Source organism: Labeo rohita, chromosome 5, assembly GCF_022985175.1.
Source record: "Labeo rohita strain BAU-BD-2019 chromosome 5, IGBB_LRoh.1.0, whole genome shotgun sequence".
NCBI classification, from domain to species: domain Eukaryota; kingdom Metazoa; phylum Chordata; class Actinopteri; order Cypriniformes; family Cyprinidae; genus Labeo; species Labeo rohita.
The window spans coordinates 31,200,366-31,224,863 of NC_066873.1; the positions used below are offsets into that span (position 1 = coordinate 31,200,366).

The 24,498-nt window shown below is 33.9% G+C and overlaps 2 protein-coding genes across 3 annotated transcripts in view; both read right to left on the reverse strand.

The window, feature by feature from the left end:
* The window catches only part of trpm3 (transient receptor potential cation channel, subfamily M, member 3), a 170,821-nt gene extending 160,256 nt beyond the window's left edge, over positions 1-10,565 (reverse strand). The window contains exons 1-2 of one of the 2 annotated variants that reach the window (XM_051108900.1): positions 10,463-10,565; positions 6,907-6,996 (exon numbers count right to left, since the gene is read on the reverse strand). The gene's annotated coding sequence lies outside the window, so the exon portion shown is untranslated. Of the gene's footprint in view, positions 1-6,906; positions 6,997-10,377; positions 10,426-10,462 lie in introns of those variants that run through there. The other variant, XM_051108903.1, reaches the window with a different exon arrangement.
* A 164-nt stretch (positions 10,566-10,729) lies between these two features.
* cemip2 (cell migration inducing hyaluronidase 2) overlaps positions 10,730-24,498 on the reverse strand; it is a 34,319-nt gene continuing 20,550 nt past the window's right edge. The window contains 13 exon segments of the mRNA XM_051108906.1: positions 10,730-12,188; positions 12,274-12,380; positions 13,885-14,030; positions 14,569-14,670; positions 14,866-15,094; positions 16,833-17,015; positions 17,162-17,373; positions 17,966-18,181; positions 19,923-20,100; positions 20,218-20,373; positions 21,299-21,334; positions 21,433-21,564; positions 24,360-24,448. Of these exon segments, the coding sequence (XP_050964863.1) occupies positions 11,980-12,188; positions 12,274-12,380; positions 13,885-14,030; positions 14,569-14,670; positions 14,866-15,094; positions 16,833-17,015; positions 17,162-17,373; positions 17,966-18,181; positions 19,923-20,100; positions 20,218-20,373; positions 21,299-21,334; positions 21,433-21,564; positions 24,360-24,448 (1,995 nt within the window). The 3' untranslated portion in view covers positions 10,730-11,979.

Sequence of the window (24,498 nt, forward strand, 5' to 3'; positions counted from 1 at the left end):
CCAATTTCATTGGCCTGTTTTCTATACTGTCAGAGGTGTTTGGGCTCTCAAGAGCGACCCCTAGTGTCGTACACTACTCGACACAACTCGGAGTGTACGACAGATAGGGAAACTTGAACTCCAACTTCAAAATTGTCCGACATCGTTGTTTTGTTTTGTTTTTTGTAAAGGGCGTTTGACTTTCTTTCATACATTTTTCTTTTCTTACATTTTTATTTGAAAACGGCCGATCGTTTTGCTGGATTGAAACTGCAATTTAGACTTTTATCCCGTTTGCCACCATTAAAGTCCACGATACGGAGAAAAATTCTGGAATGTTTTTTCTCAAAAACCTTAATTTCTTTTTGACTAAAAAAAGAAAGACATGAACATCTTGGATGACATAGGGGTAAGTAAATTATCAGAAAATTTACATTCTGGAAGTGAACTTTACCTTCAAGACAACATTGCCGTTAACCAGCTCAATTCAGTTTTTTTTTTCTCATCCAATAAGCTAATTTAAAGAAGAACTTCATTTTTTAAAAGGCATTGCAAATAGTGCACCCAATTTAAAAATGATGTAAAATAAGTTCATGAAACAATATATTTAAATATATTGCAAAATATTATGATTATGATTTTGTCCAAAGATTTCACAGTAGTACTGTGTGTTAAATTTGTGCTGTTAAATATCTTTAAACTAAATGAAGATGAAATAATGAACTACAGGCTTGATTAACATCCTCTGAGCTCTCAGTGTTTCTGTCCGGCAGTTCTCAGGCAAAATAAATCAACTGCAGTGTGGACCAGACTTTAGCTGTTAGTCAAAAGTCTGTCTGTACCTATAACAGTGTTATCAATTCTCATGTTCTCCTATCTCCTATATCCAGCTTGTGCATTGTTTTGAGTGTACTAATGTGTTATCTGTCAGGCCCCATAATTTCAAGTTTAAAAAACACAGGAACAAAACACTTGGAAGAATTTCCGTAATGTATGCAAAGTCTTGTTCCCTGCTAAAACTGATTATCATAGCATAGTGTCTATTTTTCAAGCTTCATTACACATGGTTCACTCTCTCGGTCAAGATTAAAGAAGACTTCAGATTGCTCTACTAATTGGTTCTTGATTGTTGAATGATAAAAAGGTTGTGGATGCATTTTTTAGCAGTCTGGAGCCATCAATAATTCAAGCTCCACAACAACAAAGTCAGTAGGTGGGTGGGTGTGTATGTATGTGTGTATGAAGGGATGTTTGCATAAGACAGATACAGATATTAGTAACAAAATATTTTGACAAAAAACAACCTTATTTCAAATGCCAGCATTCATTCTAATTGGCTCACAGCTAGCTTTTCTATAGCTTAAAACACATTCTTAATGCAGCATCTTTTAGTAATTTTTGCCTGAGTTATTCTACTCCGGATCAGAATAAGCAGATTACAGTAGATGCAAGAAATCCAGTGCTTACAAATGTCACAGCCTGCCAGACACTTTACTTAAAATGTTAGTCATTTTTTCTTAGAAGTTCCTAATTATCATTTTTAACTAACTAAAAACTTTATGGCATGAAAGTAAATCATCAAAGCCAAGTGATGCACAGTATCAGGCCAAATGTTTGACAAAATATTCAATGTCTGCTGAATAATCCTTTAAAAAACAAAATCCTGTGCAGTGACATATGATTTGCATGAAACAATTATTAATAAAAATGACTAGATAAAAAAATATATAATGCATTTCAAATCTTGCAATAGTCTGCCTAAGGACAAATCTGTGCAAGCGAGTGATAGAAAAGAGGAGCATGAGTGATTTCTCCTTTGAGAGCATATGGTAGAAAGCCTTTTTGCTCTGTGCTCACTGCAGTTTCCAACAGATGGTGACTGAGTAACAGCTATCATTTATTTACCATAGCACTAGTCAAATGCATACCACGGTGACCAATTGGCCTCATTATTAATCAGCTTGAAGTTCAAAAAAAGTGTCCATCTTTCCAAACTGTAAAAACACTAATCAGAAATGAGTGAAGACCAAAACTCTGGTGATTAAGAGGTTAAGTTGTATTTTACCAACAGTGAGAAAACATAAACGTACATATGGTGAAAAAAAATTTTAATTTTGAAAGACAACAGTTAATATCTCTTACCAGTTTGATGATTCCTCTCCAAGTTCGTTCTTTTTCCTCAAGGAGGTCTCTCTTGTTACCCCAAGAAAATTTACTGTTCAGAGTCTCAAGGAGGCAGTAAGGCCACAAAAACCAAAAGGCCCCAATAAGAGTTTTTGGAAACAGAAGTGCGGCTTTGGTTCAAAATTCACAGGTGAGTCTCTGAGAGACGAAGCCCTCATTGACCTTGTGACTCAATGGCTCTCCCTTGGGTCTGTTCCCTGCATTCATGGCATCCAGCGGAAACAGGCAGCCCAGATTGCCCATGCGTCGTCCTTGCGTCCCAGCGTCAGACCCCAACACAACTATGAGCGCTGTCTACTTCAATGGTGTTTGCAGAGTGCATCCATTTTAAGTTAAGCTTTTAGTAATCTAGATGGCTCATTGGGAAAAAGTGTCGGAACTTGTAAGTGTCTACTGAGAGAGAGAGCGCAGGAAGGAGCGAGTGTACGCCTGTCGATGCCCTGTCACCAACGCATGACACACGTCATCAGGGGAGGCACCTGGGCCACAGATATCCGTTTGACTCTCTGAACGAGACACGGGAGGTGTGGGGACCAGAGGGTGGCAGGGGGGTCTGGGAAGCCCTGTGGGCCGAGGGTGAGCGAGGGGGGCTGGGGTAGCATTGCCTTCCTGCTTGCTCACAGATGCAGGTTGCTAGGTGAGAGGGCTATAAACGCTCTCTTATTGAGGGGCTAATGATGTCAAATAAAATAAAGCAAACAGTCGGTGGCTAACGAGGGCTAATTTAGTGTGCTCTACGTAATGAATTAATGACGAGCACCCTACTGATAGAAATGGTGAGTGCAAGAAATGGCAGGAGACTGTGGACTCCACCACACAGATCAAGGGGCAGCGAATCTACAGATTTTACATTGAGTTCTGATCTTCTTCTTCTTTCCAGACTTCCTTCCTTGACTTTATTTCTAGTTTGAAGTAGTAGAAATGAAAGCAGAGCAGCGCTCATGTCTATCGTCGTAATGCCTCGCTCTCTCTGTCTCTCTAATCTTTCTGATTTTCATGGTTTGTCTGCTGTTTGGATTGAGGTGGTCTGGTTTGATTTGGCTTGTCTCCGAGGTTGTCATGGCTAGAAGGAGCCGGATGAACAAAACACATTCGCTTCCATGCTCCTCCATCAAAGGGATCTCATGTAAGTGAGAAATCTTGCTTTAGTTGAGGAGAGGAAGTCTCTCATTTGAAACTGGCAGACTGCTATTAATATTTAATAGATAACCAAAAAGAAACTCACTGATGAAATGTGCAGTATGTCAAAACACATTATGGATTTACATAGTAATTTTATGTAAGTACGTTTCTTATGGTAAAATGCACATCAAAATCTTACAGGGATAGTAAAAAATAAAAGAAATCTCATCATTTACTCACCATAATGTCATTGTCTTATGACTTTCGTTCTTCCTGTCCCCCGCAAGTAAATTTTTGTTGAATTTTAATGCTCAAATATTTTTCAGTGAAGCCATACAGAGACAATGCTCCAAACAGGACCAAAAAAAGCAACAGTAAAAGAAAAGAGACTTGTGTATGTATCAAGTCTTGGGAAGTGATTTCGGGCCATTCTACAGAATTGGTTCATAGTTGAAACATTGTAAACGCCTTGAAAAAATGTGTCTTTTTCCAAAAATTGTGTATGTATGCAAATTGTATAATATCCAAGGTACACAGTTCTAGTAATTGTGCAGGTAAGTAATGCTCATATGTGACCCTGGACCACAAAACCAGTCTTAAGTAGCACAGGTATATTTGTAGCAATAGCCAAAAATACATTGTATGTGTCAAAATGATCAATTTTTCTTTTATGCCAAAACTGTGATATTAAGATCATGTTCCATTAAGATATTTTGTTAATTTCCTACCGTAAATATATAAAAACTTAATTTTTGATTAGTAATATGCATTGCTAAGAGCTTTATTTGGACAACTTTAAAGGCAATTTTTCTTAATATTAAGATTTTTTTGCACCCTCAGATTCCAGATTTTCAAATAGTAGTATCTCTGCCAAATATTGTCTTATCAAATATTGTCCTACCAAACCATATATCGATGGAAAGCTAATTTATTAATCTTTCAGATGATGTAGATATCTCAATTACAAAAAACTGGTTTTGTGGTCCATGGTCACATATTGCATTTTCAGAAAGTACTGGAATATTTGTTCTTTCCCCAAATTTGTCACTACCGAAAACACATGAATATATAATTTAACAAGACGGGTTATATTAACCTATTAAGATTTTGCTTACATATTCCTTGTAAATATATTTTTCTATTGTATTAAAAAGTTTTCAGAGGTAAATCAATAACAATTATAATTACAACTATTTAAAGTGTGATTTATGTGATTTGTTGTATTCTGAATCAAATTTTTCTTCGTAAAATACAAAATGTTGATCATGCTGATTTCAAATTTAAGGATTTATTAGTTTGAATATACATTGAACTAAACACAGTCAAAACAACTTAGCTGACTATTCAGAATACTTTATTTTTGACAAAACATCCCATGTTTGCGGTAATGACAGTAATGTTTTGGTAGCGACCACATCACATTACAGAATTTTAACCCACATACTAAAACACTACTAATACATACTAAAATATTAAAATTTGCATAACTGTAATAAAATTTTGCCAATTTCCCCCAAATAAAGGATTATGTCTTACTTTTTGTCACTACCTAAACAATGATGACATGTTTTGACTGTTATAGTAGTGACAATTTTATGGGATAACACCCAAAAAAGGCAAAGATGTCACTACCTAAACTTGTCACCAAATGTTTTGGCGTTTCAGTAATAACAATTTTAGACACTTTTGAACCTAGCTCATTAAGATTTGATACTTAAAGCAGAGGTCCACTTCCAGAACAAAAATTTACAGATAATGTACTCACCCCCTTGTCATCCAAGATGTTCATGTCTTTCTTTCTTCAGTTGTAAAGAAATTATGTTTTTTGAGGAAAACATTTCAGCATTTTTCTCCATATAATGGACTGATATGGTGCCCTGAGTTTGAACTTCCAAAATGCAGTTTAAATGCGGCTTCAAACGATTCCAAATGCGGTTGTAAATGATCCCAGCCGAGGAAGAAGGGTCTTATCTAGCAAAACGATCGGTTATTTTCATTAAAAAATACAATTTAAATACTTCTTAATCTCAAATGCTCGTCTTGTCTTGCTCTGCCTGAACTCTGTGTATTCTGACTCAAGACAGTTAGGGTATGTCGAAAAAATCTTATTTTCTCCCTCAACTTCAAAAATCATTTCAAAATAATCTTACATCGCTGCAGAAGTACCGACCCAGTCTTTGCAAAGTGAACATGCAAAGAAGATCAAACACCCTTAACAAAAAAAGTTAAAACAGCGATATATATTTCAAAGTTGAGGCAGAACTTGAGATGGGAGTTTTTCGACATACCCTTACTATCATGACCAGAAAAAAACAGAGTTCAGGCAGAGCATGACAAGATTTGCGTTTGAGATTAAAAAGTATATAAATTGTATTATTTTTATGAAAATAACCGATCGTTTCGCTAGATAATACCCTTCTTCCTCGGCTGGGATCGCTTACAACCGCATTTGGGATCGTTTGAAGACGCATTTAAACTGCATTCTGGAAGTTCAAACTTGGGGCACCATAGAAGTCCACTATATGGTTTTCCTCATAAAACAATTTCTTTATGACTAAAGAAAGAAAGACATGAACATCTTGGATGACAAGGGGGTGAATACATTACCTGTACATTTTTGTTCTGGAAGTGGACTTCTCCTTCTCTAAAAATGCTTTTTAAATGTGTTTTTGTGGGACAGCAGTTTGCACCAATTCTGTAGTATGGTCCGTATAATGAATTTGTGTGATGATTAGGATGAAATCTGTCGTTATTCACTGAAAATCAATGTGTTTGGAATGACATAAGGGTTAGTAAATGATGGCAGAAGTTTTATTTGTGGGTGAACTACTATTTTAACAACTCACAGCTGGGTCACAATTAAGTCCTACTGGAAGCATTTAAGAAAGTTACAATATTGTTGTATTATACAGCAGTGAAATGAGTCTTTTAATATGGCCCAGAGTCAAGTTGATCTCTCTTTTGTGCTTTTATTCTCTCAAATACAGTCCATCAAAAAGATGGGCCATTTCTAAGGGGTTATCATGAGTAAAGAGTGCAACCAGCCATGGGCATGCTCTATAATAACCATAATGTGATGAGTCAATTAGCAACGGTGCCAGAGTGAGTGAGCGAAAGAGAGGTAGATGGAGAGTTGCGATTGGTCCCCCATGGGATGGTTTCATATCCTCATTTAAGAACCTAAAACCCAATCAGCACTGTGAGTGTGGCTGTTTATATCCATTTAAAATCTTTAGCACATCTGAGGGATGTGATGATACAGAGAAGAGGCCCCATATGTTTGGACCCATCAGGTCTAAACGGACCATCAGCGATCCAAATAATCCTAAAAAGCTCCATGGCAACAAGACACTGTTACGCAGAGGTCCAACGCTTGTATCGCATGACTGCACAGTTGATCAGTAGAACCAATAGAGCTTGATAGCTTTCTAAAAGCACATCATGAATACTAAATATATTTTTAACATATTCCAAGTGGCTGTAATACTTGTCTCTGCAAATCATTTACATATTTTAGAAGTGTTAGCATGATTACTTTGAATATACTCATTACTTTATTCACTTAGCAATAAACTAAATGTTAAGTATACACATCTGTCTTAATCAGTTTGAAATACTCACCTTAAAATGCAAGGCATTTACTCAAGAAAACTCCATATATCACATCAAGATATCACTCCTAAGCCCAGGGAACACCGTGAACATGCCAACCTAGAAAGGAAAGGAAAAAGATTATAACACTCCTTTGAGCAGTTTCTGACATGCATCGGATGGCAGTAAAAGGTGCTGAGTGCCTAGAGAAATCACTTTACTGTCTCAATCTATTTGGAGGTTTGGATAGGCTGCGGGCCACATATCAGAAGAGAAGTCAGAAATCTCAACAGCCTTTAGCAGGATCACTGAATTCACACTAAAAGCCTTGCTAATCTATTTCCTGCCTACTGAACAAAAACCAGCAGACTGGCCTTACAAAAGTGAAGGAGCCTGCAAAAATGGGCAGTTTGGTGTACTTGACAAACCCCATTGACATTAGATGGAGTCGACATTTACACTACCCCACTAAGTGCCACCTCTGCGGGGGGAGGATGTTGCCATAGTAGCATACCCCTATGTCACTTTCTGAGTCATTTAATTATTAACAACCCCATGCCTGAACTGTGTAGGAATATCCTAGTCTGTTGCACCACAATGTGTGATACACACAGTCTGGTGCAAACATATACACCATACAGCAGAGTTCTGAACATGAGAAAGGTCTCAGTACAATTTGCAAATTTTGACTTGAAGTGTCTCAACTCTCAGTCACAATCAGAATTGGACTATTTAAATAAGAATTTCCTTAGTCCAACTTGAGACTTATAAACATATAAAAATTAATAATTATTTATTTGGATTAATTATGTCATTGTATTCCCTTATTCTCTATATTTTAAACTGATGGCACGTCACTAGTGATGGCCGCTTTTGAAACACTGCTTAATAAATGTAATTAATCATTAAGAACTTTAATACTTTAATACTTTTTTTGGCTTCTAACTGGCCTAGCTTGCCTAATAACACACCAAACTAGCACTACACATTAATAAAAGAAAACAAAACTTACAAAACCTTCATACTGATATTTAATTATTTGTACATTACATTTAATAGATTACACTTTCAAGAAAACATTTGCATTTGTTTTTTTAAGATGTGTTTTTTTTTTTTTTCATGTTTTTGTTACATTCACACCATTTTGTCCAGCAGGTACTGCCAGCCTTGTGGTGTTTCGATTTTGCAAAGAAATTCAGATTCAGACTTTCAAAAAGTTTTGTTTCTCCTATCACTCCCACGTGTCACTAAACTTGACAGGTCAAACCTGTCAAAACAATTGTAATCCATCACTGATTCCAAATTGCATGACAAAAAATGTAGTTAGTAATGTAATCCATTACATTACACATTTTGGGGTAATATAATCAGACTACTAGATTACTTTTGACCTAACTTATTTATCACATTGATTTAAATAAGATAATGTTGTACTATATTGTCCTAAAAATACAAAGAGTAAGAAAATATATTCCATTTGTTGTAATTAACAACATGAAGTCCATTAAGCATTTATATTACATCAAGGTTTCTCAAAATGATGTTTGTGAAAGAACTGCAGGGAGTTTATGAGTTTAATGAAACGTTAATAATTAATTAAATCACAAAAAAGTTACATTAAAATATATAATTTTAAAATCAATCAAAATAAAAAAAAACTTTTATTTAAAATAAATAAATAAATAAAAATTGGTTGTTTATTTACCTGCATGCCATGCAACCATAAAAAAAACATCAGAGAAAATGCAAATGTGATACTTAAGGGGTACTTCAAACAAATGTATTAGCTGAAAGAGGATCAGATAACAAAAAAAAGTGTGTAAATGATTATTTTTGTAAATCTGTGGTCAAACGCTGTGTAGACACCTGACTAATGACTGATGTTTATGTCAATGTCCACAAAAATGGGAGACTTTTATATTAATATTTTACATTTAAATTATAAATAATTTTTTGGTATTGTGTAAATAATATGTAATCATATAATCCATTTAAAAAAGTAATTGTGGTCTGATCACAAGTATTTACTTATAATGTCATTTAATCTACTACAAATACAAATCAATCTGATTACATAATCCAGATTACATGTAATCTGTTACTACCCAGCTATGTATATGTGACCCTGGACCACAAAACCAGTCATAAGGGTCAATTTTTCAAAATTGAGATTAATACATCATCTGAAAGCTGAGTAAATAAGCTTTCCATTGATGTATGGTTTGTAATGATAGGAAAATATTTGATGCATATTACTAATCAAAAATTAAGTTTTGATATATTTACAGTAGTAAATTTTCAAAATATCTTCATGGAACATGATCTTTACTTAATTTCCTAATGATTTTTGGCATAAAATAAAAATCAATAATTTTGACCCTTACAATGTATTTTTGGCTATTGCTACAAATATACCCCAGCGACTTAAGACTGGTTTTGTGGTCCAGGGTCACATATTTGCAATTAATGTATTCACAATAAATGTGATTGACATATCATACTTTCAGGGAAAACCCTATGTTCTATGTATTTTTTTCCACTTAAGTTCAAATACAGCTATTTGAAATGACCAATTCACAATACATTATGTATACCCTGGTGAAAAAAACAGCATATGCTGGTAGGTATGTTTTGATGCTGGGATGCTGGTTTAAGATGGTCCTTTGCTGGTGATATTGCTGGTCAAGGACCAGCATAAACCAGCATCAAAACATACCTACCAGCATATGCTGTTTTTTCACCAGGGTATACGGATCAAAATCCAGCAGTCCTAATAAATTACCGTCAAAAACCACTCGAACGAATGTATACTATTAACTTGGAGTATTACAACATTTTAGCTTCAGTATGTGAGCTTCAGAAAATACCTAACTAACGTTAGACCTTTACCTTCATATAAAAGGATCACACTGATGTTGTTTGTTCAAGCAATCTGCCCAGATTCACTGCGGCAATTCCAATTAGCTGCCTCACATTCTCAGACTTCGATGAAACCGACTATCAGAGTGCTTAATACGGTTCACGGATAGCATTTGAGTAGGAGTGAGCTGCTTTTATTGTTCTGGTTCTGTCAGCCTACCGCTAAACGAGCCCTGCTGTGTTCTGTGTGTATACTGCGAGCAGCGTGACTGAAGTAAATCGTGATGACAAGAATATTCCCGCGCGCGGAAGATTTCGGCGGGAACATTTATTGAGAGCCTTCATATGCCTGACGAAAAACATGTATACACCAAGGTAAATACATGTTTATGCAAATATTTTAGTAACAAAAAAAACATGTATATATTGTTAAACAGACAAAGAGTGTCAAATATAGCCACAGGTGAATAGCCAGTCGAGTGAAACGATCGAGTATATAAGGCATTTAGATTAAACAATTAACCACTTGTCATGTAACATATTTGTAAACGTTCAGAAAAAAGATGAAGGAGCTAAGAAAGGTAGGGAAAATAGGAATTGGATGTTATGTTATGTTGTGTGGTGTGTGTGGTTTAAGCCTACATGTGATTGATGAGCTCTCACATATGAATGTCCGAGTCTGTGGCTCACTTCATATTTCACACTCCCTCTCTATGACAGGTAATACCTGAAATCCCGTTCTCGTTATGGCACCAACCTCGATGTCCTGTATCAGGTCTGACAGTCGTCAGTTAACCGGGAAAACATTGGTGGAAATAGTTATAGTCCACGTCCACTACATCATACATGTAAAGCAATCCTGTCCCCTAGTGGTCATATGATTGCCTCCAAGTACTTTGTGCCTCACTTGCATTGTCACGAAGACAAAAATATGATTTACAAATACGCATTTTTGTTTTATAAGCTTTGTAATATTTTATCTGAATCCCAGAACATCGAATTACAGCACAAAAGCATAGCTAGTAAAAAAAAAAAGCATTTTACAAAAGAAAAATATTTCTGGAGGAAACAACACCCATATACTGAGGAAAAAAAAACACTTTTGCATCTTTAAGAAACACTTTACAAAACTGTGATCTGTTTTAGACTACCAATAAAACTCTTTGTACAGTGGTTAACAAGTAAGAACTAATTCAACCCAAATCAAAAACGTCATATACAGGCAATTCAGTCTTTCGTTTCAATCACAATAATGACAATACATTTCATATGTGATGTTACATCTCTCAAATAAAGTGATGGCACTACAAAGGCTGATAATGGGCATTCTCTTACAGGGACAGTTTACCCAAAAGTTCTGTTATTTTACCTTCATGTTGTTCCAAACCTATATGTCTTATTAACACAAAATGAAATGAGATCACAACGGAAGTTACCATTTCCTTTCCTTGCTTATCAACAATGAAAGTGAACAGTATCTAATTCTGCATCTCCTTTTAAAGACATTTTAGCAAGAAACGTGAATAGATGATGACAGAATGTTTAAGCTGAACCGTTCTGTTAATATGAGTCATATATATCTTTGGTGTGATTTCCTGTGTTGAATGGCAAGGGACCTAATAATTAACACAAAGTTTTAGTGGCTAAGTGGTTAAACGCTTTTTCACATACACGTACATACCAGTAGACAATGGTTTGTTTTTCTACAAAAAATATTTTAGCTGTGGATAATGTTTTGTGTTGAAATAAAACATGAAGAGTGTCAAATATTTAACAGTAAAACTATAGTCATTGATGTGCGAGCAGCAGCGAAACCCAGAATGACATTTAAATAATGGCATGTCCTTTAAATCAAGAGGAATAAATAACAGAAAAGAATAGTCTGAGTGTCATTTACACCTGCAGATGGTTGGAAAAGAGGTCACCAAATGACCATTTATATTGTGGTGTATTTCAGCACTGGTGGTTTGGAAATGCAAGATCGTCCTTTGATGTACTTCTAACTTGTTCTGTCCATTTGTTATCCAGTTTGAAATAAAGTTGTTTGGTGTGTATTAAAAAAAAGTGCATCACTTTGTGCTGTAACATTTAAGAAAACGCAACCACGCAGGACAAAACGACAAACACATACATTCACTCAACAAAATGCTTGTTCAAAGTCTACTTTCCTTTGCCGAAATAAATTACGTTCATAAATTCACATTCATCCGCTGGTTGTGTTGTTTGTTCACATCTAGTAAAGGCTCACTTTTGGCTAAGAGATTTTTTCAGGAGTTCAAGATCCATCCGTGTGGGAGGGTCTTTTTGTGGTGGACAAGAGTATTCCTCTAGGGACAGGGGAATGAACCTTTCTTGTAATCCCAGCACCTTGGAATCTTGGCTGGCCAACAGAGTAGACCACGGCTGTGGTGAAGAACCTCCCTGGCCGAGGAACCCAAAGAAAACAATGGCGTCTGTAAAAAAGACAGTCATAGGAATCAGCAAACACAGTGAACCTCAACAAGGAAAAACAGATCTTGACAGATAGAAATACCTTACCTTTCTTCTGAAGATCTGCCGTTTTAGCAGAACCCAAAGGAACCAGATATTGTGCTGCACCAGCAATACCAGCAGGCTGACCTCTTGTGGCAAGAAGAACTATCGACCTACACAGAACCAAACTGATTAGTCTAAACAGTGAAATACAGAAATGACCATAAAAATACATCTATTGAGATAGCGAAAATACAATACTGTTCACCTTTTAGTGTTTTGAAACAAGTCTCTTATGCATTTATTTGTTCAAAAATACAATAAAAACAGTCATATTGTGAAATATTATTACATTTTAAAATAACAGTTTTTTATTTTAATATATTTAAAAGTGTGATTTATTCCTCTGATGGCAAAGCTGAATTTTGGGCAGCCACTACTCCAGTCTTCAGTGTCACATGATCCTTCAGTAATTTATCTAATTTGCTAATTTAGTGGTTATTATTATTAATGTTTAAAAAAGTTGTGCAAAAGAACAACATTAATTTAAAAAAAAATCTTTTCTCAAAATTATAAATGTCTTTACTGTCACTTTAGATCAATTTAATTAATCCATGCTGAATAAAAGTACTAATTTCTTTAAAAAAAAAAAAAAAAAAAAAAAAAAATATATATATATATATATATCATATTGAGCCCTAACTTATGAACGGTAGTGTATACACTACCAGTCAAAAGTTTTTGAACAGCAATATTTTTATTGTTTTTAAAGAAGTCTCTTCTGCTCACCAAGCATTTATTTGATCCAAAGTACAGCAAAAACAGTACAATTTTGAAATATTTATACTATTTAAAATAACTATTTTCTATTTGAATACATTTTAAAATGTAATTTATTCCTGTGATTTCAAAGCTGAAGTTTTAGCATCATTACTCCAGTCATATGATCCTTCAGAAATCATTCTAATATTCTGATTTGCTGCTCAAAAAACATTATTAATATTATTATGTTGAAAACAGCTGAGAAGAATTTTTTCATGTTTCCTCGATGAATATAAAGTTCAGAAGAACAGCATTTATCTGAAATAGAAATCTTTAGTACTTAGTAAGTATAAATACGATACTAAGTAATTAGTAAAAAGACTCCAAAAAAAATCTTTGGGTCTTTTTATTCATAAATAAATCCTGAAAAAAAAAGTAATGTAATAAAAAAATGTTTCTTGAACAGCAAAATGATTTCTAAAGGATCATGTGACACTGGAGTAATGATGCTTTGTTTTTAGCTTTGTTCACAGGAATATATTACATTTTAAAATATATTCACATAGAAAGTGTTTATTTTAAGTAGTAAAAATATTTCACAACATTACTGCTTTTGCTGTATTTTGGATCAAATAAATGCAGGATTGGTGAACAGAAGAGAATTATTAAAAAAAAAAAAAAAAAAAAAAAAAAAAAAAAAAAAAAAACTTACTGTTCAAAAACTTTTGACTGGTAGTATATACCAAAAATCTCGAATCAGCACTGCACAAAATTTATACACTCATCACCAGCTCCCCCTAAAAACACTATATACCACTTCTCAACCTCTTAAACCTGACAACTACAGCAGTGCCAACTTTTTCCAGCCTCCAGACATACAGTTTTAAACCCAAAACCGCAACTTTCACCCCTCACCTCTTCATAATTCCACTTTTCAAAAACTGTTCCATTTTAGTGTCCAGCTTCGTAAACAATGAGTTCTTTGTGACTTTTCCAGAGCATGCGTCCACAGTAACTATGAGGAACCCTGACTGCTTTAGGTCAAACCTCTTTGCATTCACCTATAAGAAAGGAGAAAGAGTAAACAGGTCCTGTAAACAACTTCTAAAATGTTAACATTAATTTCTTCAGGCACAACAAAAGAATATGCAAGTTAAATGAGGAACACATTTTAACTTTCTGTTCTCTACAGAGAAGTGGCAAACTCTCCCCACCGTCACCACAGAAATGTAAAGTCACTAATTCAGATCAGCTTACCTATTATTAATACGTACATAAACAATAAAAAAACTGAACCTGCCACTAATTAATTTCAGTTTTTAAAAACAATCAACTGAAAATGTTTAAAGAATTATATGAAAATTGTACAATATAGTACTAGTGACAGACATCCCTCAACATGTTTTACTAACTTTATTTGATTTAAATTTATATTATATTAGTTTATACAATAACTTTGGCAGCTTTAAAGTACTAAAAACTACAACAAAAATTCAAATTCGAAAAGGGCAAACATATACTTAGATTTTATTAAATAAACCAGAGAACACATGCATGAATTCCCCAAACTGAACAAATGTTTTAAATAAACTCACTCACAGTGATATAGGCTTGCGTGTCATTACTCTTTTCTTCTGTTACACTGAGGGATTTGATCTGGGTTTGGAGGTAGCTGTTCCATGGATCACTGGAGAAGGCAAACTACGGGGAGGGAAATAAAAGTCACTCAGGTTTGACAGTTTAATTACAATTACCCAGAAAACGCAAAGTAAGACTTTTGGACAGGATGGCAGATGGACAGTCTGTCTATCTGGCACACAGTTCAAAGCCTGTCCTACTCAAACAGAGATACACAAATGATCTTGTCCGTTCATATGGAGCTTGGACCGTACTTACCTGTGAGGCCCCACAGGCTCTGCAGGGCTCTGTGTTTGGCTTTGGCATAGGCACTATGTTGCTGGCAGGCTTTCTGTATTTGGGGTAGGCATTGGCGGTGCAGTTGCAGGTCTGAGTCTTTTGGTTGGCACGTATGGTGGCGATGATCTTCACTCTCTCGCAGCCTGCGGTGGAGCAGTAGCTATGGCCGTCTCGTCTGTGCCGAGCTTGTGCGTACAGCCATAACAAACTGGAGGATAAACACAGGATTACTGTCTCAGAATGATCAGGCTGCACTGTAAACAATATTTTATCTGTATTTGACTATCTAATTTAAATAGAAGTAAAACCCAGAGGGATTGTGAGAAAATTAGCAAACAAAATGCTATACTTCAAATCAAAGGTGACATGTAAGAGAATTCGTATAACTAAGCCATTTACGGGTCAATTCCAGCAAAGAGTGTAAACAATGTGGCTCTGTGTCACTACTAAAACATTACTCTGTTAGTCTGAGCCTGACAGAACAACATTGTCTCAGTCAACAGCGTGATAATTAGAAATGCTTCTTAAGCACCAAATCAGCATATTAGAATGATTTATGAAGGATCATGTGATCACCTTTTCCATCATCTAATAATTAATAAATAATGCTTTAAGGGATAGTTTACCCAAAAAATTCAAATTACCCCATGATTTTCTTCTTTCAGACGAATACAACCAGAGTTGTCAAAACAGCAGTCACAATTTAGAAGTACAAAATGAGGATTTGTAAAGAGAAATGTAGAAGTTGCAGAAGAAAAATTTCGTCATGATCTATTATTACCCCTCATTTTAATTTTCACATTTAATTAATTATAATTAATTATAATAGCACATTTAATTACTTCTACTTTTTTTATTGCTTTTATTTATTTTTTTAATCATTAACATACAGGATGACAGCACAGTATTTAAAACCAACAAAATAGGCTACGCTGGGCTTGATTTTCTTGATTTTAATAGAACCAATTTCGATTCTTAAATCCCAGTCGATCTTGTGGTCTATGGCTGTTTTCAGTTGATGAATCCAACAGACTGCAATAGGCTGAGCTCTGTGCTTTGTTACTTTTGATATTAAACAAAGTCTCAGATTTCAAATTCTGTCCATGTCATTAGGAAATATTGTTTTGGCGCTCTTTAATGTGGCGTAATAGATCGCTGTAGCTAAAGCGGGTAGGCTACTTGTGCCTGTGCATAATCTAATGCACAGCAAAAGATTCTTGACAGTTTTGTTTTTGTTCTGGATCCCATGCTCTGCTGCCACATTGGAACATACTCGCCACCAACTGGACAGGGAATTACAGCTACAATTTACAATAGATTACCCTCAGTGTTATTTTTCAAAGTGATGGAGGGTCTTCAGATTTTTCCCTCACTGATAAGAAAAAAAATCCTGTTAATGACAATTTTTGGTTAACGCGACCTCTAATTTCAATATAAGCCAAGAGTCGTGTGTTTTTTCTTTGCTGTAAACAAAACTTTGTTTTCACAAGACTAGCATATTCGTCCTATGTCATCTGCTGAAACGCCACTCTCTTGTGAACGCACATACGACAGTTAGAAGAAGCTAGAAATTTACAGTTCATAAAGTTTTAAATATGGTTATTTTTACACAAACACATCAATTCACTTCAGAAGGCCTTTATTCAGCCCCAGGTGCCATGTGGAGCACTTTTTATGATGGATGGATGCATTTTTTGGGCTTCAAAATCTTAACACAGCCAAATCATATACACCTAGGATAGCTTGAGGGTGAGAAAATCATGGGGTAACTTCAAATCTTTAGCAGATTTGAAAAGGAATATCCATTTTGCATACTATACAGAATTTAGAATTTTAATATTCTATTCATATTCATACACAACTTCACAAAACCTGGTTTGATTGCTACAGCTAATTGTGACATGAATGTGTTGATAAAGTAACATTTCAAATAAATTTTTTCCTACCCAGCAGATTTGTCAAAAAAGTACTTCCTCTCCTGCTGTCGTTTCTGTAGATCTGAAATGGATGACACCGGGCCATAATCCTCTATACCATCGAAGCCATTGTTCTGCTTGTTGTAGATGTCTGATGTGATCTGGAAGACTGTTTCATTGGGGTAGCAGAAGCCGAGAAGAGCCCAATCACCCCTATAAGAGCAACATTGTCAAAAAACACATCAGATTGGCACGAGCAACACGTATGTTAAATACTAAGGCAAAATTCAAGGTTATATAGTTAGTAACTAATGTTCTCTTTCAGATACGGGGAATGACATTTCTCCTTTTTAACTTACTGGTCAAAATTAATAAGTGATAGGACTGTTTCTCTGGGTGCAGGTCCATTCCAGTGGACCGTGTAGCTCTTGCCTATCATCAGTACAGGCTGGTACTGCTGAGAAGGAGCTGTCTGGCTTCTGATACCTCTGAGAACCATGGGCTTATCAGGGTATTCATCTCTACTGATAGACAGGCTCAGATTAGAGGCGCCCTGCGTCTGTATATACACCTATGTAGAACAAAAGTGACATTGTTAAAGCAAGAACAATTAAGAAGATAAACACTACTGTTCAAAAGTTTAGGGTCAGTAAGATTAGGAACATTAATACTCTTATTCAGCAAGGAAGCATTAAATTGTTAAAAAGTGACAGTAAAGACCAGAACAAAAAACATATATTTCAAATATTGCTGTTCTTTTGAACTTTCTATTCATCAAAGAATCCTAAAGAAAATGTATCAAGGTTTCCACAAAATTATGAAGCAGCACACCTGCTTTCAACAGCAATAATGATAAATATTTCTTGATCAGCATATCAGCATATTACAATAATTTCTGAAGGATCATGTGACACTAAAGACTGGAGTAATAGTTGCTGAAAATTCAGATATGGCTATAAATTACATTTTAAAACACTGAAAAAAAAACAGTTATTTTAAATTGTAAAAATATTTCACAATAAAACCTTTTCTACTACATTTTTCAATTAATAAATGTACCCATGTAAGCATTAAAAACATTTTTCCAACCACAGCTTTTGAACAGTGGCATACTTGCATAACATGAAACTGCAAAAGTAGAATGGAGAAACCTATTTCTTTACCTGAGAGTATTTGCCACTGCACACAACCCCATTCCAATGAGGAACATCCACACAATCAGGGTGACGGATAAGGAAGTTGTCTGCCCTTGCCACATACGTATCTCTGTAATTGCTGATCGAACCATCCAGGTCATGAAAGATGGAATTTTTATCGCCGTCCAGATCATTCTGCTCAAACCACTCGCCTGGTCGGCCAAAAAATGCTCTTAGAGTCACCTGGATGATTAAAAGAGGATCACTGGTCATGAGAAATGTAATCGAAAACAACTGGACAAACATTGAATCAATGTGGTACCATTTAGACACAAGTGAGTCAAAATGTGACCACACTTTAAGATCTTTCCAAGGGCTCTTTTTAACATATGTTAAAATACCAGCTGCCAGAACAGGGGCTTATTATTTAATTACTCAGCACCAGAGCAGATGGTAACCAATCAGGAGAGAACAACCAGATGTGTCATCTCTCACTGAGAAACAAGTAATAAGTACAAGCATTAGTAACACTTAATAACCATTATTATAGACCAGACAGACAGGGTGGAGTTATCTGGGAGATCTGGGTTTCTGAAGAAAAGGTCTCTATGACCTTTATTAATGGTTGCCCCAGGGGGCCAGTCCCTGTAATTAGTCTATAGTTAACTCTGTCCCAAAAAAAAAAAAAAAAAAAAAACCTAATTGTTATTTATAATAATAACCAAAAAAAAAAAAAAAAGTCATAAAACTGTTCAGCTCTTTTAGGAAACATAGCTTAGATTCTGGCTGTTTTCTGATCACATATACTCTTTTCTTACCTTGTAATCTCTATATTTATTATATTAAAAAAATGAAAGCTAACTATTTTTAATGTCTATATAATTTGTTTTAATTTTTAACTTCATTTTAGTTTGTTTTTGCAAGTTTTTTACGCTTTATTTTATGTATTCATGTTTATTTTATTTCTTACCCTTTAATCTCTATATTTATTACATAAAAAAACTTAAATAAAACTGTTTCATTTTTTAAAAATAAAATTCAACTAGAATAAATAAAAATAGCCACAAATTTGTTTTTGAAACATTAATAACAGTATTATTTTTTAGTATCACCAAGATATAATACAATTAATACTTTGAATTAACTTTCATTTTTCTATCTTCTATTTAAATTTGAACTAAAGTTTTAGTAATTTTGTTGTGTGTATTTGTCATTTTTAGTAGGTTTTATTTTCAATGTCTACATAATTTTTATTAATTTTTATCTCCATTTTAGTTTATTGCAAATTTTTTATGCTTAATTCTATCCCAGTAAAATGTATTTTATTTCAAGTAAGGAAAATGTTTTTTATGGTTTTAGTTTCATTTAACAATAATAAACACTAACTTGGGCAGTCCCAAAATAACATGACTAAAATTCAAATTAAAATCATTCAAAAAATAAACTATAAACTCTGAAAATATATAGAGTGAAAACTAAACTAAATGACAAACTGTTGCTACAACATATAAATATATAAAAACAAAAAATAAAAATAAAAAAAATAATATATATATATATATACACACAAAAAAAAAAAAAAAAAAAAAAATATATATATATATATATATATATATATATATATATATATATATTTATATTTATTTTATATTTATATTTATATTTATATTTATGTGTATTATTCAAAGTAGAAAGAAATGCAAATTTTACATATATAAAAATATTAATATGTATTAACAAAAATTGTGTGTGTATATATAAATTCGAATTTAAAATAAAGGTGACTAAGATAATGTATTTAAAAAAGATAAACAAAAATTTAACAAAACAATATGAACAATGTTCACAATTTTTATTCTGTAGTACCAAATGTCTTATTACAGAAGATGTCAAACTGTGTGTTAGGTGGGTTAGTAGTCATAGCATAGTAGTGTCAGTGAGTATTTGAACGGTGTCCAAGCCCTAAATGTGTATGTGCACTCACACTAGGCTGAAAGGCGAGAGACGACAGGTTATTTCTGGGTGTCAGCTGCCAGATGTTTTTCAGGCTGAATCCCACAGCCATGGTGAAGCGCTCTGTCGTGGGACTGAAGGCCCGAAATGTGCTGTCTAAGATTCTCACTGGACCATCATTTATCTGAAAACCTCGGATCGGAAACGTCCTGACAAGAACAGAGCAAACAGGACTCCAATTAAACAAAGAATTTGTATTTTACTGAACCAGACAGAATTTTATTAACACTAATCTCCCTTTTCCCTTTATTGCTTCTTTCACATACTTGTTTCTTGGTAGAGTTCTCATCTTTCCGTCTACTCCACCGTTCCCCCAGTATTTATTTTGCCCTCCGTTAGTGCCACGATTTCTGCTCTCACCAACAAACAGAGACTGGGAGACCTCCTGACTGGAGCCCTCATCTTTAGGGTAGCTGCCATCACTGCAGTGAGAAAGAGGAGGAGGGGAGCGAAAAACACTGTTTCATTAACTGCTTGCCTTAGGAGGTTGATGTAAAACACTAGCGCAGACAAGTTCACACATTTGCCAATCAGACTGTGACTGTTTTAGCAAAACAAAAAAATAAAAAACGTTCTTTTAAATTACTACGCCTGCAGCCAGACAGAGACACAGAGAGCAAGAACGTTCCTGCATATACACTGCTGTTCAAAAGTTTGTGATCAGTAAGACTTGTAATGTTTTTTAAAGAAGTCTCTTATGCTCATCAAGGCTGCATTTATTTGATCAAAAACCAAAAAAAAAATTGTGAAATGTTATTATAATATAAAATAATGGTTTCTATTTTAATATTACTTTAAAATATAATTTATTTCTGTGATGCAAAGCTGAATTTTCATCAGCCATTACTCAGTCTTAAGTGTCACATGATCCTTCAGAAATTATTCTAGTATGCTGATTTATTATTAGAATTATCTATGTTGGCAACTGTTATTGTTTGGAACCTGTTATACTTTTTAGCATTTATTCATAATATAAATCTTTTCTAACAACTGTTTCCAGCACTGATAATAACTCAGTATATTAAAATGATTTCTGAAGGATCATGTGACACTGACGCTGAAAATTTAGGTCACAGGAATAAATTAGACTTTAAATGTATATTAAAATAGAAAAACATTACTTCACATCACAATAATATTTCACAATATTATTTTTTTCTGTATTTTTGAGCAAATAAACACAGCCTTGATGAGCAAAAGACACACCTTTAAAAAAAAACAAAAAAACATTAAAAATCTTAAACAAATACTACAAATACTGGTTATAAATTTAACATGTTTAATGCTATTTAGATCATAATGTGTAGCTGAATGGCGGCTCTAACGAACAGAAAAATGACACAGTACCTTGCAAATGACAGTCCAACACCATTGTCTGCAAATCTGCCAGAAAAAAAAAACAATAAATCAGAAGATTGTTATATTTTATTTACGCAATGAGCTTTTTAACAGGTCTGTCATTCAGAGGTTTTGTCCCCTACCCTGAGTTTCGTATGATGACGTCACCTCCACGAATCCAGGCCCCCAGATCATTGTTTTTGAAGGAAATGAGAGTGTCGATGAGGGCAGCCACCCGTGGCCTGCTTGGATCAGAGTTCTCATGAGGCCTGAACCTGAGAAAGCAATGTCAAACTATGAGAAATGCAATCTTTCCTTCAAAATAAAATGTAAGAGCTGCTTACCCATTCTTAATTCTAGGGAAGTTCTTTTAGGTTGTGAGGGATTTTGGCATGAATGCTAGGTGTTTGCTACTATATAAATATATATATTTAAGCATTTACACATACTATGTGCATTACACTACTTTTAAATGGTTAGCTCACCCAAAAATGAAAATTCTGTCATTAATTACTCACCCTCATGTCTTTCCAAAACCGCAAGACCTTCGTTCATGTTCAGAACAAAAAATTAAGATGAAATTCGTGAAATTCGAGCTCTTTTCTGACCCTGCATAGACAGCAACACAACTGACAAATTCAAGGCCCAGAAAGGTGGTAAGTACATCATTAAAACTGTCCATGTGACGTAATTGGTTCAACCAATTTTATTAAGCTACTTTTTGTGCGCAAAGAAAAATACTGACTTTTATTCAACATCATCTTCTCCTCTCTTCCGTGTCAGTCTCATGCGTGAACCACTGATGTAACATGGACATTTTAACAAATGTCCTTACTACTTTTCTGGGCTTTGAATGTTGCAGTTGCAATGCTGTCTCTGTGCAAGGTCAGATAGCTCTCGGATTTCATCAGAAATGTCTGAATTTGTGTTCTGAAGATGATCAAAGGTCTTACAGGTTTGGAACGAAATGTGGGTGTGTAATTAATGACAGAATTTTCATTTTTGGGTGAACTATCCCTTTAATGTATACTGACATGTACTGAAGTCAGCATTAAATGAAAATTTACCCAATCTAGTTTCTAAATGCATGTTATATATTTATGTATGTTTTTAATTTGTTATATTTTTCATTATTTTAAATCAAAGTATAATAACTGGATCTTCTAGTGAAAACTACAGTCTATAGAGGAGATTTTTTTTTAATCCCCCACATATTTCACAGAAAAAACATTGACACAGAATTACAATATGTAACCCCGGACCACAAAAAAAAAAAAAGCATAAGGGTCAATTTTATGAAATTGAGACATTATACATAATCTGAAAGTTGAATAAATAAGCTTTCCATTGATGTATGGTTTTTTTTTAGGATATGACAATATTTGTCCAAGATACAACTATTTGAAAATCTGGAATCAGAGGGTGCCAAAAACATTAAATAAACAAATAAATATAAATCATCTTTAAAGTTCTTAGCAATGCATATTACTAATCAAAAAATATGTTTTGATATGTTGACAGTAGGACATTTACACAATATCTTCATGGAACATGATCTTTATTAAATATCCTAATGATTTTTGGCATAAAATAAAAATTGACCTATACAGTGTATTGTTGGCTTTTGCTACAAATAAAAATAAATAAATAAAACTAACGAAGATCAAGTAAAACCTTAACACTGCCATTCAGAATTTTGGGATCAGTAAGATTATTGATGTTTTGTTTGTTTGCTTTTTTTAAGAAGTCTCTTATGCTCATTAAGACTGCATTTATTTAATCAAAAATCCAGAAAAAAAAAAAAAAAAAAAAAGTTTTGTGAAATGTTATTGTAAAATATGTAAAGTAAAATAACTTTTTTATATGAATATACTTTAAAATGTAATTTATTTCTGTGATGCAAAGCCGAATTTTCAGCATCATTACTCCAGTCTTCAGTGTCACATTATCCTTCAGAAATCATTCTAATATGGATATGACAATATTTATCCAAGATACAACTATTTAAAAAAATCTGGAATCTGAGGGTGCAAAAAAAAAATATATAATAAATAAATAAATAAAAAAATTTGCCTTTAAAGTTCTCATATTACTAATCAAACAATGCGTTTTGATATGTTTACAGTAGGACATTTACAGAATATCTTCATGGAACATGATCTTTACTAAATATCCTAATGATTTTTGGCATAAAAGAAAAATTGACCCATATAGTGTATTGTTGGCTTTTGCTACAAATAATAAATAAATAAATAAATAAATAAATAAAACTAGCGAAGATCCAGTAAAACCGTAACACTGCCATTCAGAAATTTGGGATCAGTAAAATTATTAGTTTTTTTTTTTTTTTTTTTTTTTTTTTTTTTAAAGAAGTCTCTTATGCTCATTAAGACTGTGTTCATTTAATCAAAAATCCAGAAAAAAAAAAAAAGTATTATTGTGAAATGATATTGTAAAATATGTAAAGTAAAATAACTTTTCTATATGAATATATAGATGCAAAGCTGAATTTTCAGCATCATTACTCCAGTCTATAGTGTCACATGATCCTTTAGAAATCATTCTAATATGGATATGACAATATTTGTCCAAGATACAACTATTTAAAAAGATCTGGAATCTGAGGGTGCAAAAAAATATCAAAATATTGAAAAAAAAAATAAAAATTACTAATCAAAAATGTGTTTTGATATGTTGACAGTAGGACATTTACAGAATATCTTCATGGAACATGATATTTACTAAATATCCTAATGATTTTTGGCATAAAAGAAAAATTGACCCATACAGTGTATTGTTGGCTTTTGCTACAAATAAACCGTCCTACTTATGACTGGTTTTGTGGTCCAGGGTCAGAGATCCGAAATAAACAAGAGGGAAACATACACCTACAGCATATATACACTCTGACACACTGTGTATTTATAGTGTGGTGTGTGGCTTAAGAAAAGACCAGAACTCTTCCCGGATATACCGTATCCCTGACTAACGCAGAAACTCTATCCGGGCAGATGGATTTCTTTATAAGCTGAATCAACTGATCAAAGAAATGTTCCCTATGTTTACTCACCTAGCGCTGTTGTCCAGACAGAGGTATTCACGTGGGTCTGCTGCAGTAGCGTTGGTGCTCTTGACTTTTCTATCGATAAAGAGGCCAGCCTGACACAGGATGAAAAAAGCAATCACTCTTCACTTTAAAATTGTATGTT